The 14,576-nt window shown below is 37.3% G+C and overlaps 2 protein-coding genes across 2 annotated transcripts in view; one reads left to right on the plus strand and one right to left on the minus strand.

Moving 5' to 3' along the window:
* The first annotated feature begins 891 nt into the window (after window positions 1-891).
* On the plus strand, window positions 892-6,200 carry parp11 (poly(ADP-ribose) polymerase family member 11). The gene is made up of 8 exons (XM_004083049.5): window positions 892-913; window positions 1,021-1,145; window positions 2,472-2,592; window positions 2,673-2,748; window positions 3,237-3,309; window positions 4,087-4,214; window positions 4,503-4,654; window positions 4,728-6,200. The coding sequence occupies exons 1-8, from the start codon at window positions 907-909 to the stop codon at window positions 5,042-5,044; spliced, it is 999 nt and encodes a 332-aa protein (XP_004083097.2). The 5' UTR covers window positions 892-906; the 3' UTR covers window positions 5,045-6,200.
* Window positions 6,201-10,068: 3,868 nt separating this feature from the next.
* LOC101154996 (protein O-mannosyl-transferase TMTC2) overlaps window positions 10,069-14,576 on the minus strand; it is a 50,825-nt gene continuing 46,317 nt past the window's right edge. The window contains exons 11-12 of the mRNA XM_004083163.5: window positions 13,707-13,770; window positions 10,069-11,296 (exon numbers count right to left, since the gene is read on the minus strand). Of these exons, the coding sequence (XP_004083211.1) occupies window positions 11,099-11,296; window positions 13,707-13,770 (262 nt within the window). The 3' untranslated portion in view covers window positions 10,069-11,098. The remainder of the gene's footprint in view (window positions 11,297-13,706; window positions 13,771-14,576) is intronic.

Below are 14,576 nucleotides of genomic sequence, written 5' to 3' on the forward strand. Positions count from 1 at the left end.
CAGAAGCTCTAAGCAACAGGGAGGGAAAGGGGGGCGGGGTTGCTCTGCGCCAACGTTTCCGCCCACAGCTCAGAGGAAAATGTCTAATATGGTACTGCCGACCTGCAAAACTATTTCCTGGGAAATGGCACTTTTTTTTTTTTTTTTTGCCTACTAACAGTATTATTATAGTTAAAAGACCACTAGAGATGAGTGGGACTTTAAAACAAATGTATGTACCTTTTTAACTAATAGTTGAATAGACAATGGAAGTTAAGATCTGAATTCTTTATCATACTTTTACTGCTGAACTTATCGTTTTTCTGTCTGTGTATTGTTAAATTTATGTGCCATGTTGGCTTTTGGAATGTTCTAACACTCTCTCGTTTTAAGTGGATTACATTTTGTTTTTCCATAGATTCTCGATTTTATTTGTATCACCAAACTTGAAATATATAGTTAAAATCAAATGGTTGTTTTAGCCATCATTAATTGACTGAAAAACACGAATCTTAATGACTCCTCCTAACACTTTCCTTCATTGAAATTTGTGCCTGACAGAACCAGCTCAGGGCATTTACAAGCGGGCGATAGAGGAGGAGCCCACAAGTCAACGTCATGCTGTTGCGTCGCTAAGTAACAAAACCAGGAAGTGAAAGTAAACAACGGATTTGAGGAGGAAAATGATTCAGTCTTCAAAAGAATAGAATGAATGCGTGATTTGGCAGATTTTCTGGGCAGAGAGCACGGCCTTTTTTATATTTCTCTTGAAAAGACACAACAGCAGACTAATAGGATTGTATTTTAAGCTGAGTTGAAGCGACAGTTGCTAATGTGAGCTAGCTTGATACAGCGAATTCCTGTGTTGTTTTGATTTGTTTACAGGATGAAATGTCCCCGCGACTATGGTTTAAACACTGCTCATCAATGTTAGGTTTGTCTAATGTGTCAAACACAAGTCGGAGTCCCTCTCCTGTCATTTGTTTCAGTTACAGATTGCCTTGAAGCGCATTTGTATAATGTTATTTGTGTTCATTTCAGATTTAGCTATGTTAGCCATCAGGTCGTCAGAGGAGGAGTCCCCTGAGATTGAGGAGATGGACACCTCCGAATCCAACTGGTGCTGGTTCTACCTAGCCGAGTGTGGAGTATGGCATATGTTTGAGGTAGTTTACATCACGTCACCTTTTTGGATAAACTTGTCAAAAATATTCAATAACTTGTCAGAAAAAAATAATAAAAAGTTTGTATTTTGTTTTACCAAATTTTCTGAGATCCAAAAGCTTTGGGCAGCTATACTGTCTTTCAAAAACAAAGTATTTAAAGACTCACTCCAATAAAAGTTGTTTGTGTTTTTTTAAACATGTTCTTGTAGCATTTTTCTCATGATGGATGTCATGCATAAAGAAAATTAAGCTCAACATTTTATTTATGTGTATTCCTGTATTCAAATCGTTGTGACACAGGAGCAAGCAAAAAGCGCTGATGGAAAAAGCTTGTGTAGTGGTGACGTAGAAGCCACTATGGCAAGCCACAAGCTCCCTCCCATTCTGATTCATCATACATGTGCGTCTTTGTTTTCCTCATCTCAGCTGGCATCTGGCTCTAAATTGTACGGCTCCGATATTGCTCGCCATCTTTGTTGAACCGCTAATGTTAGGTTGCCGGTGTGATGGACTAGCAGGAGAGTATGTAAACTGATGGATGATGTGAAACGAGATGGGCCTACTCGCACCAACAGTTCCTCCCACAACTCAAAGGCAAATTTCTGAAGTACTGCCGCTCTGCAGAAACTTTGTCCTAAAAAGACAACACAGGTTTTTTGCTAAAAACACCATAATCATAATTAAAAGACCACTGGGAACGCGTTTACAATAGATCAAAAGATGATTGAAGTAGGACTTTAATAATTCTGTTCCTCTTCTTTTTTTTACCCATAGCTTAAAATACTTACAATTTCCTGTATGTGAATTTAAAAAATACTGTGCACTAAATTAGTTAATTGTTTGAAAAAAAAATCTCAACAGAAAAAAAAAACTCATTTTGGAGAACATATTTTAATACAAATGTAGGTTTGTTACCAAAAAGACATGTTTATATTTAAAAATCCTAATCTCCTTTAATGTAATTTTTTATTGTAAACAATAAATTGTAAATTTATTTTGAGGTTATTGATTTCTTACATCAATATCAAAAAAGTAAACAATTTAAAAAAAACGTTTTTTCACTTTCTTCCCCTATTTCATGTGACAATTTAAGTATCTGGTGGTTGCATTTTGAAATAATTTATTTAGGCAATCCATCTCAAATTTTTTTTTTGTTATTTTGAGACATTTAATGAGTATTTTCGTTTTTCCAGATGTAAAAAAATATATTGTGTGGTAAAGCTAAGACATTGGGGGTGGTGGAGTGGGCCTCTTGCAGCGTAGTGGCCCTGCAATGGCTGGCGTGAATGAAATACTATTATTTTCCTCTTTTCTTGTCTCTGTCAGATTGATCCAAGTGCAGCCTGTTCAGTGACGAGTGCTCAGATCGAACAGTGCTACAACAGGAACCAGCGTGGGATCATGGAATTTTACACCGCCAAGTACACGTACAGACTCGACTTCTCAGGTGAGAAAACATACAAGGAAATTATTTGCAAACTGTTATTTTTTTGTCGTTTTCTTATCTTTTATGCAATGGTTTTCCAGTTATGCGACAGATAAACGTGACAACAGGAAAGCAGAGGCCAATTAAACGCTCCCTCCATTCTGCAACTGGCTTCAGGTAACATTTGTTATTTTACTTTGAACAACTGCCTTTTTTTTGTATCTGGTTTTTGTTCTTGTCAAATGAGGAATTTGGTTCACAAAAGAATAAAAGCAGCTTTACAAATTGCATTTCCCTTTTCAATCTGCATTTAACAGAGGTGAGATTATTTTAATTTACTTTTTCCCAATCCCTTTTAATAAAATAATCCCACTCTGACAATCATTGTGTTTAATGGAATCAGTGTGCCATGTGGGTGTACTATATTTATATCTGCAAAATTGATATTTATGGTTAGTAGTGATTATAATCTAAAGAAAAAAAGCAGAATTTTTCGTTCCTTTTTTTATTTTCTAATCAATTTATGGATTAATATCTGAAATCCATTTCCTATATCAACAAATTTTTGTTCTTGTCGTGTTTTTTTACTTTGTTTTTATCGCTGAAGTTGCTTGAAATAAAATAAAACAAACAACAAATCCTTATTACGATGTCTTACAAATCAGGTTTATCTGCGATAACCTCGCCTTACCTGTTCCTTGTCACTGGGAGAGGATCAATACAGACGAGCCTTACCAGGTGAGCAGAAAGATAGCCACATTCAGGTACAGTTATCGCTCTTCTAACAGATTTTTAGTTTTGGTCTAGCTGATATTGAACCAAACACACTCTGTTACAGTTCTATTTATTACGTTTTAATGGTGCGCATATAATGTTGAATTTTTAGCTCAGTTTTGCAAAATGCAAATCAAGTAAACAAAAAGTAGCAAGAGAAGTGGTTGAGCAGGTCGAAGGATCTGTGGTTCGATCCCCGCTACAACTGTTGTTGTGTCCATGGGCAAGACACTTCACCCTCCCTGCCTCCAGTGTTACTCCACTGGTGTCTGAATGCATATGAATGTCCTGGTGATGGTCAGAGGGTCCATAGGCGCCAACTGGCAGCTAGCCTCTGTCAGTCTGCCCCAGGGCAGCCTTGGCTACAACAGTGGCTACCATCACCAAGTATGAATGAGGAGTGAATGAATAATGGACACACTGTAAGCGCTTTGAGAGTCTGGAATAGTACAGATAAATCCGATCTATTATTATAATAATTATTTTGTGTTTTCATTATACAACATTTTTAAAATACAGTCTAGTTTTTTTACTAGCAATATTTATTTTCATTTATATTTAAAATGAAAATGAAAAGTTTGTGGGGAAAAATGAAACCAAAGCATTCTTTGTCTTTTTTTTAATGCAAGAAAAATGTATGAATTCATAGTAATACTACGAATTCATTTTTAATTTTATTGCTCTTCTTATTGGATTTTAAAAGGTTTTGTGTTGACTCTAAAAAAAAATGTGTTTTTGCAGCTTATTCAGCTTGGCAGAGACACATATGAGTTTAAAGAAGTAGCCAGACTTTACGAAAGGACCATGGATCATCCAATCAAATCTATCCAGAGGATCCAGAACTTAGACTTGTGGGAGTTTTTCTGCAGGTACATAGATTGTTTATGCATAAATCACATATAGATCAACTGTTTCCTCATTGGTGTCTTTTTAAAATGCCAAGATTTTCTGGACAAACAAAAGTTTGGTTAAGCGTGTTAGTCCCTGTTTGAAAAGTTTAAAAGGTGATTAAATATCAGTATTTCCTCCAAACCGCCTCCTGTATTTGTGTGGAGCATCTGAAACCACTTTAACATAAATCTTGTTGTGGTTTTTAGTGGGTTTCTTTAAGCTTTTATAAATGCTGTGTCATCGTTTGTTTTTTGTTCTCCCACAAGGAAGAAGACGCAGCTGCGAAAAGTCAAGCGAACATTGGACATTGAGGAGCGAATGCTGTTTCACGGCACAGGACACAGCAACATACAAGCTATATGTACATTTAACTTTGACTGGCGGCTGACTGGGAGTCATGGCGATGTTTATGGCAAAGGTACACCCCTTTGCGTCCTGAAAAACGCCTCGTCCTTCGCATAAGAGATTGATTTTCTCTTTGCTTTTCACAGGGAGCTACTTTGCCCGCGATGCCAAGTACTCCAGTAAGTTTTGCCACACCACAGGGAAACACAACACAACCTTACAGAGACACGGACTCACGCCGCCTATATTTGCCAGCGAGCCGCATTTTAAGACCATGTTCTTGGCCAGAGTGCTCGTCGGAGAGTACACGGTGGGCCATCCCATGTACTGCAGACCTCCCTCCAAGGATGCCAGCTTCACTAACTTTTATGACAGTTGTGTGGACGACATGGCCAATCCAAAGATCTATGTCATTTTTGACAGCAATCAGATTTATCCGGAGTATCTGATTGAATTCTACTGAAAAACTCTTCTCTTTTTTTTTATTGTTGTTGACTCTGAGCAATTAAAAAAGATGAAATGGTGGAAAAACGCACCGAAAAACATCTTCAGAGATGGGCCTTTTTCTTTGTTCCATTTGGAGCAACTGCCTGACTGGAAGGGGAATTGATCAAAGTGCCTTTGGAGAGTCTGAAAAAGCAGGATCGGGATCTTCTGACTGAAGCGCGCACATTTCATTCAGTTTGAACCATCTACAGGAACTTGCTTGTTCAACGTACATGTGAACAGTCAAAACTAGAGTCACTCCTGCAGCTTTTAGATTCGAAGTGATGTCAAACCTTAGGCCACACCCCTTCCTTTACACGCACTGTGCCGCACACATGCATCGTCCCAAAAATGGAGTTATTTTGTGTTGTGACGCACTGGATGCAGTGCAATACAGATGAGAGTCTGAGCACCAATAAGTCTTCTAGAATATTCCCTCATTTAACAACTGTGGGAGTTTAATTTCTCTCTGATTCTTATGGGTTATGATGAGATTTAAACATTTCAAGTATTATTCAGAAATGTTCATAGTCTATTGTGCTGACTAGTGCCGTCCCCTGAGCTTTTTATGATTATTTATTTTTGTCACAAAAGCTTCTACCTCTTCATCCTCGAGCCACACATGAGTGCACTTTTCATCCTTTCTGTGAAAGGTTCTTTAACTGTGTCACACTGACATTTGGGTTCTGATGTCATGTTCTCTCGTCATCTCCCAGCCTCACAGTTTGGACGCTACGTTCACTGTCCTATCAACTTTCTGTCGTTTCAAATGAGATTTCTCTCAGAGAAGACCATCATCGCACTTCGACTCCTTATTTTGAGGACCAAGAAAGTTCCATTTTTGCCCTATGTGTACATTTGAAAAAGAAAAAAAAAAAGAGCCAAGCTGCCAGCACACGAGTGCTTTAGCATACCACCCAGTGTTTATTGCTTTTCTGTGTCTTTTCGACTCATTGTGTAACTCTCTTCTTGGGACCGTCTTGTTCAGAACGTTAAGAAGTCGCCATGTAGAAGAGACGAATAGGAAATGCATTTTGAAACTTTAAGCCGCTCGCGATGCAAGAAAAAAAATCCTTGTTCAGAGCTGCAGTGAAATGAATATATGTGCCAATTAATAAAATTTCAATATAGCACCCTGTGTCATCTTTTTATTCTAATCCGACTGAATGGGAGTTGTTTTTTTTCATGTTCACAGATCTGATTTAAAAGGAGTGGAAGGAAGCAGGTAGATATTTGTCTTTCTGTAGCAATAATGTTGCAGACTGACCTCGCCTCAGGAAGGCAGAGATGAATAAGACGAGACCACAGCATAAAGACAAGGTGAGATAAAAGATGCATTCCCTGTGGCTCACAGCAGCACAGTTTGATTTCTTGACGAGTGAAAGCCCAAGCTCTCTTCCCTTCAGCGGCTCCTGTTTTAGTTCTGCACCAGTGTTCTGGGAAAGAATGGAGCCTTCTGTTCCGTACCAGGTGTGGACAAGAACTGAAGCGAAACTGAATTCACAAAGAGAATCTTTACCAGGATAGATGCAGAAAATGTACCTCAGTTGAAGTATCTTCCACCAATTCTTTTCATTCAAAACCTTTTTTTTCACATTTTCCCAAATGCAAAAGTAAAACATGTACTGTAAGCTGAACCCTCTGAGCAAACTCACAGCTGAATACCAGACTGCTGCAGATGATGTGGTTCTAGAGGGACTCTTGAACAGAACCATTATAGTACTATACAGGATACAGAATTGTAGGGACTAATTTGTTTTCTTTCCCCCCCCTATTTTTTTACATTCTGTTTTGATTAACTACTTAATAATTATTTTCTGTATTTATGTAAAAGGAAAAGAAAACAGCTGATGAGGCTTCAGTGTGTCAAAATAATCTAGGAAAGACGCCTTTTTTATGGAACTGATGTCAAAAATGTTCATAACATCTTCAAGTATAACTTTGATTTGCATTTAGCTGTCCATGGCAAAGGTAGCAAATATAAATATTTAAGGAAACCCATTGTTTACTAGTTTCCTTTTGTTGTTGTTGCAGGAATATACTTTGCCAGGCATGCATGATTTGCAGACAGTTACAGCTTAAGTTGTGCAGATTGTGCAGCACCGTTCAGTGGGTCAACGCTCCCTGGAAACTTGGGGAAACTATAAAATACAATTTTTGGCCAGGGTGTTGGTTGGGAAATCGCAGGTTGGACAATCTGATTTAAAAAGAAAAATGAGATCATGGAAAGGCTAAAAATGTTAACAACAGCTGTATGGATAATGTCCAAAATCCTAAAATATATGTCATATTTGATCCAAACCAGATTTATCCGGAATATCTCTTTCAGTACAGATAAGATGTCAAACAAGACATTATCAGATTGTTGTTTTTTTTTTTATTAAAAGCAACACTTGCTGGAATTCAAATATCTGTACACCGTTTGCATGATTGCAGATTGGAGGAATACATTACATTTTTAAAATAAATAAAAAAGTGAAAGACATTTACCTTTATAGCCACATATTGACTCCCAACCAAACTCATAAACATAACACTTGATATTTCTTACTGGAAATACACTGGTTTACCCTCAAAGCTTAATTCTATCTTCTTTTATTTTTATTATTTATCTGGAATAAATGGAAATTATGTTACTGTAGTTGGTATAAATGGACAGCAGATGTCCCTGTTTTACCAAAGAAAAGCCTGATTCTTTTCAACCATTGCCAAATAAAGTATAACAGTTTTGTAGTTTAATACTTTCTTATGGGAGCAACAGAAAAAGTAGAGCAATACATAAAAATATTACTTTTTGCGACAGTCAAAAGTAAAATGGTTTTGTTATTCATTATTGTTTCTGCACGATTACATTTTGTAGAAGTTCTATTTATCATATTTAAATAAATCAGTCTGTTTAGAAAGCTCTTTTTCTGGATAACACATTTCTATGGATTTGCATCTTTACTTTTTGAACAAATCTTCTAATTGTTGAACTTTGTTATGATAAAGTAGATTTTTGTTTGATTAAGATCCAAAATTTTACAGATTTTCAAATAATAAACATCCCATTCACATTTTGTAGTTCTTCATATCAAAGATTTATTTTTTAGTTTGGATGATACGATGTTCTGAAAACCATCAAATTGTTCTTTCTGTTTCAGTTTTTTTTAGCATTGTAATGTCATGAATTGTAGTTTGACGTGGGGTTCTTTTATCCCACTCCCTAAAACTTACAAAAATCAGATTTTGAAACGTTTCAAAAAAGAGCTGATATGTTTAACCCTTGTGCTATCTTAGATGACCCCACCCTTACATTGACGTGTTCTCCTTACCATGACAAAGGTGGAAAGATTTCATGGAATCCATGGACACCAGTGAGGTTCGCAAATCATTGCAGAAAAAAGGTTCAGAGCACTAGTGGGTCTAGATGACCCAACTTCCAACGTAAAAGTGCCTAAGATAGCACAAGGGTTAAAGTAAAAGTAACTGGTCTGGATATTTTTATGACTCAGGTAATTCCTACCTAACCCAACACAAGGACAAAACCTAGAGCCAAAAGCAGGATTTGTTCCAGACGTGTTGTAAAAAAAACATATAACCTTGTTCTCTATAACTGCTGTTGGTAAAAGCTATAAATATGCTTCACCTTGCAAACAAATTTAGTCAATTTATTTGCTTTCCAATAAACTGAATACTCTAACTAACATATGTGAAATTACATCTGTAATTAGTCTATTATAAATCCAAATTCGTTCATTCTAGTTTGACAGATAATTTTAGCAATTTTGTCATCTTAGCTTTATTAGGACTGGGTATATCCCAAAAAAATATCTGTTTTTTTTTTTTTCTTCAAAACTGTGAAAAAACGAAGTTCTATAAAAATGAGGAGGGTGCATGGCTGCCAGCTAGTTGCTAATGAGCTGCATTTGTCAAATCCAGTATGACTTCTTTAAAAATAAGTCTGGTTTGATGGATGTGAAGCGTACTTTATGTTCAAGCAATGCCAAGAAGGGGAACAACTGCTTAGTTGGTGCTTCTTGTTACACTAAACGTTATTAGAGCATAAAAATTGGATTTATGAGTTACATACTTTTTATACAGCTGATCAAACCAAAAGACTTTTTTTTTCCTTTTGAACTTCAACACTACAAGAAACAAGTCCTGGTGGCAAATAAAGTGATTTGATTTGTTAATTTAATGTTTGATTATACATGTATAAATCAACCAAAATCTAGTGCCAGAAGATTATACTAAAGGTAATAATAACATGCATTAATGTTAAAAAAAATACAATAAAAATAATAACTTTAGCTAAGTTTAGCCAATGTTGTAAAAGAAAAATATATTTTTAAAATTAAAATAATCTATAATGTTTTTTAGCTAGATCTGTTGACACTGTAAAAGCCTAGCATTACATCTTTGAATAAAATATTAAAGCAACCTGGTTAATGTGGAAGTCTATTGTCTTGTTTATTTTGAAAAATACTTAATGGCAAAACTTTCCAACTTCCTGTTACATCTCAAACCTGTCAAAAGAGGAAAAGAGACACATAGCAATTGTTTTCCAATTATTTGAACTCCAGTTTGATTAGCCTGTGTGATGTGATGGTGAAATCTACAACTTCAACCATTCATTTGGTGGACAATGTGTCAATGCCGCGGATCCTGAGACGATGGCTTGGCTTCATTCCCCCCCAGGAGATTAGGTTGAGAGTTGTCCTTGCTCAAACCGCTGGATCAGGACTAACCTCCTTTGATGTCATTGTACGCGCCCAACACAAGAACTCTAATTTAGGGTTAGTTTTTTTCCCAGCTTTTCTTATAAAAATAGGGATCTACTAAAGCATCTCTGTAGTTTTGAATTTTATTTTATTTAATTATGAGTTGTTCTTATCACCTGTTAATGAAAGCAAACGTTTAAAATGATGTGGAAATTAAAAAAGATGATAAAAAAAACAGCCTGATGTGTGTTTGCATGATGAGTGGATGACCAGCTGGAGTAAAGACAAGGCAACAAAAAAAAAACAATTTATTTTTATTTCAGAAAAGGGGTTCACTGTTGTTTTACAAAGCACAATACATAACCAGCTACATGTTTCTATCTTCACATTTAAAAAAACAAAAAACATCTGCCATACTTTGATAAAGCTCTCTCTGAGTCACAGATCTTCATTTCTGCACGAGGAACCACAACCTGATGTCCCTGAGCAGACAGAGACAAAGCAAAAGTAAAACCATCTGAATGTGACTGTGAAGCCTGTTTAGAGAAGTCTGGTATGATATACTCTGACACAGTGTTGACATTTTTTATAAAATAATTAATAAATAAATTAAATGTAATATTTCAATCACATAACATAAAAAAAAAAAAAAATTCAACGAAGAACAGTTCTTGCTTGGCACACAGGTGTGAAGAACAAGCTTTGGCACCGCTGACAAGTTCATTTTTACAAAGCAGACGATCTTCAGAGGCTGACTGGACGCCAATCAAGTTTTCTTTAGTTTTAAAAGTGGTACCAAAATTCTCCTGTTCCTCGGCATGCTTTCGTTGCGCTGCTTTCCTGAACCGATTCCAGATTTACGCTTGGAGGAAAAGATGCACTTTGAATGGCCACAACTTGGTGGGTTGGTGCATGCAGCAGCAAACAGAAATCCAGATTCTTCAGCCTAAAACAGATGCATCAAACCCATCCGGAATAACAAAGCTTAGACTTTCAAACTTTTTCTGCAGAAATTTCATTCAAAGAGGTGCCCTGAACTTCTCCAGATTACAGTCAAATAATAAAGCATGGTTACAGGACAGAAACTTTTGAAATGATCTTGCAGTTTGTTTCAACAAAAGTGTTCTATAGAGTTTATCTATAGTTTTCATTTTAGTAGTCTGAGCCACAATATTGCACTGGTGGTGTCAGGCAGAACCTGGTTCATAGACCCTACGCATACCAAAGTCCTAAAGTGTCTTTCACAAGCATCAGGAGGAGATTTGGGGTTCCAGCTCTTTCTTTTCCTTCTTTGTTCTCTGAGACGATCACAGAGGGGAACTCTTATCTCAGAGGCCGACTTTCTGCATCCCCAGTTTAGTCCTGACTCCCTGCCTCTCCATGATGTTCCACAGCTTGCGCAGGTTGGACTGGGTAATGGCGTCGTCAGGTTTGAGCTGGAGAGCTCGCAGGTAGTTCGCCTCCGCTTCTGAAAGCTTACCGTTCAAGTGGAGGATGGCGCCAAGGTTCATCAAAGCAGCTGGACTCTGGGAAGGAAAAACAGAGGAAATAAGAGTGATGGAAGAGTACAAACCACGATTTGACATCTAGAGACTAAGGCTGAAATCGAATCTGTCTCCTCCGTTCTTCAAGATGGGGAAGAACATATCTGAAAGATACGGCTTTTGAGATCTTGTTTTTCTGATTAGACAAGTGAAACCATCTGGCCCCAGAACACCATGTGGTTATTCCTACAAATACAAGTCACAGCGAGAAATAAATAACAAACACACCCAGATCTCATTAAAGTCGTCTGCTCGTCTGCCAGATCTGATCTTCTTCCCAGTGCCTCATCCTTGCGGCATGACATATGCTTAGAAACTTGGAAACTGGTTTGCAGATGATCTTTTTTTTCCACACGCACAAGTGTCGTTCTCTTCTGTGATGGTTTACATTCCAGTTTTAAGGCACTCTAATGTCGGGGCTTGTGTTCCCTAATCTGACGTAAGAAAATCCCAAACAGAGCTGGAAAACTTGGATCTGTTTAGTAATCCATGTAAGATTTGTGGGTACTAATCCAGGAGATACAACACCCAGGTTTGGAAATGAGGATCTCTTTTTTATCTGAAATAATCTGACTGATTAAAGGAAAAATCAAAAGCAACACGGAAGATTAATAAAAAAAATGTCTTCTGTTTGATTGACCTGCAGTTAGTAGATCTCTGCTGCTTCCACAGTAGGTAAGCAGATCCTGTTCTGCTCAAACCACTGCTTTATATTCAAAGTCTATGTGCAGGAATAAAGAATAATACAAGATTTTTCTTTCAAAAGTCTTGAGATGCTACGTTCACACTGGCCTTCAGGCGATGACTTCCAATGAAAGGTCTATGTAAACATCTGTAAATAAGCGTTTTAGCGTTCACAAGTCTCACATACATGCCTCCCTACACATGACATCCCTACACATGACGGTTTTCAGGCTCTTTGTGCAAAATGTGCATCCATTGAACACCCGTTGAAAGTTGAACTAGTTGAACTTTGACCAATCAGGGATTCTGATTTGGTAGTGACATATGGATGACTCCCTTGTTATTCACAAAGTGCCAAAAATTTGAAAATTGATCATGAAGGAGAAATTACTAATTGCGGTTAATACCTGGCCAAAATTATATGACGCCAAATCTTTCATATATCGGAATAGAGCTGTGAAAAAAAAGGCTGGAGCAAGATTTATGAGATTTACACCAGGGGTCCCCAATTACCGACCGTCATCAGACCGATACCAGTCCGTGTCATCGATGTTATGCTACACCTGGATTTAACAGGTTTCAGCCAATTTTTAATTTGCGCGTGCAAGAGCCCCCGTTTAGCTCATTCTTGAACACATCCTGGTGTGTATGTAGCATAAAACACACTTTATGTTTCTCAGAACAAGCTCTGAATCTTTGATGATCTGAGATTTTCTGGATAAAGTATGATGTGTGCAGGAAAAAAAACAAAAAAACAAAGAACTCTCATTGCTCAATGACAAGATACCTTCAGTAGACATTCCCTCCCTGCTAACGTGCTTCTTTTTCATGTTGTGCTTCATAGATTTAGCGGCGAAGTTATTTGTGGGACGTAAAATAAAATCCAAGAGTTAGTCAAAGTGGATTTGAACAATTAATGGGTAAAGGAAAAAGAGAAATGGGCCGAAAACCTGAAAAAACAAAACCCCGAAAATAAATTTTGCAGATAAAGATTCCAGAAGCAAAGGTAAAAGGTGATCATGAAAGAAATCTGGCCACAAATCCTAGGCTTTCATTTTTTGATGAAACCTCCCCTTTTCGTTCGATGCCAGCATTGATGCTGTAAATATGAAGAAAAAGGCCGTTCGAGTGACACAGGAGGTTTAGAGCTCCTGATTTGAAAAGGGGAAGTCTCCCTGTTCGATGTGGTAAATAACCAAATCATTTTGTGACTGTGCTTAAGTCTCAGAGGAGCCCATCCCACAGCAGAGGAGAATAAATCACACCCCCCCCCCCAAGGACGGGTTCTTGCGACTCTAAACCACCTCTCCTACAACATTTGGAAGCAATGTGCACAAAACCAGAAACAGGATATAACGGCTCCCAACATCTTCATGTGTGTGCGCTGACACAGAGACACGCGATATCCCCAAGGCTTTGTCTGTTTAACTGCACCGACATGATCGATCGCCACTCTCCAGTATATCACCTTAGTATCGGGCGGTTGCTCACTTCTCTTTGAGCGATTGCTGCAGCACATCCCAGCATCATCTTGGAGATGAGTGTGATTTAATATTTCTCTTTACAGCTGTCTGCCAGCAACAACACTGCTGTAATGTAACCTTTCCATTCGTGGTTAATGGGTGGTATGTTGTAGATAGAATTTACGCTGTAAGCGTCTGTGTGCAAAACCATAAGTAAAAACAGACGTGCGAGTTGGGATACTTACATCTGGTCTAAGGCTGGCTGCTCGCTCATATTGCCTCTCTGCCGCCTCGTTCAGGTTGGCTTGTCTGAGACAGAAGCGCAAAGAGGGTTAGATTAATTCATAAAAGTATAAGATCTTTTAAAAAGGCTTATTTTGCAAAACCTAGATTTATAGTCACTTTTCTTTATGTTTTTTTATGTTCGATTTATGAAATGTATTTAAAATAAAAATATGGAGTAATCTATTCTAAAATATTGCAAAGCTGTCACAATATTTCAACAAACACAGCAAATTTATATTCAAATGCATAACTTTATGAATTTCCTTTTAATTAATTAAAATTAACATTTTTTAACCTAAACTCATTTTACAGAAAACACCATGGACAAAGCAAACGGACATCATCAAAATATACATCAGAAATGTAGCAGCACCATTTTAAACACTTTTAACAAATCAATAAGAAAATGTTTTACCACTTTTACGGGTGGTAAAACTGAGGAATATTATGAACCTCTTAAGACAGGTGTGTCAAACTCAAGGCTTCGAGGGCCAACGTCCTGATGGTTTTTTTATTTAAAAAACCCAGTTCTACCTGCTGCTGAAAAGTTGGAAGGTTTTGGTTCTGACGTTCATTTTTACACTAACCTATATGGTTGGATAATTATTTCTACACATTCGATTTGAGATAAAGAAATTGTGATTAGAGTGAACCAAAATATTAATATTAAGACAAACGCTAAAGATGACTCTGTGACAAGAACATGTAGCATAGATGATTGATGGCCCACAGGTGAGGAGAAGTGGAAGTCCTTGAGGATGCAGTTGATGCCAAAAGTACTTTCTCTCACACCAAACAGCTGGGTGCATAAAGCTGAAACAGTTCATCTG

This window comes from Oryzias latipes, chromosome 23 (genome assembly GCF_053564925.1).
Source record: "Oryzias latipes strain Hd-rR chromosome 23, Olatipes_Hd-rR_3.1".
Taxonomy (NCBI): domain Eukaryota; kingdom Metazoa; phylum Chordata; class Actinopteri; order Beloniformes; family Adrianichthyidae; genus Oryzias; species Oryzias latipes.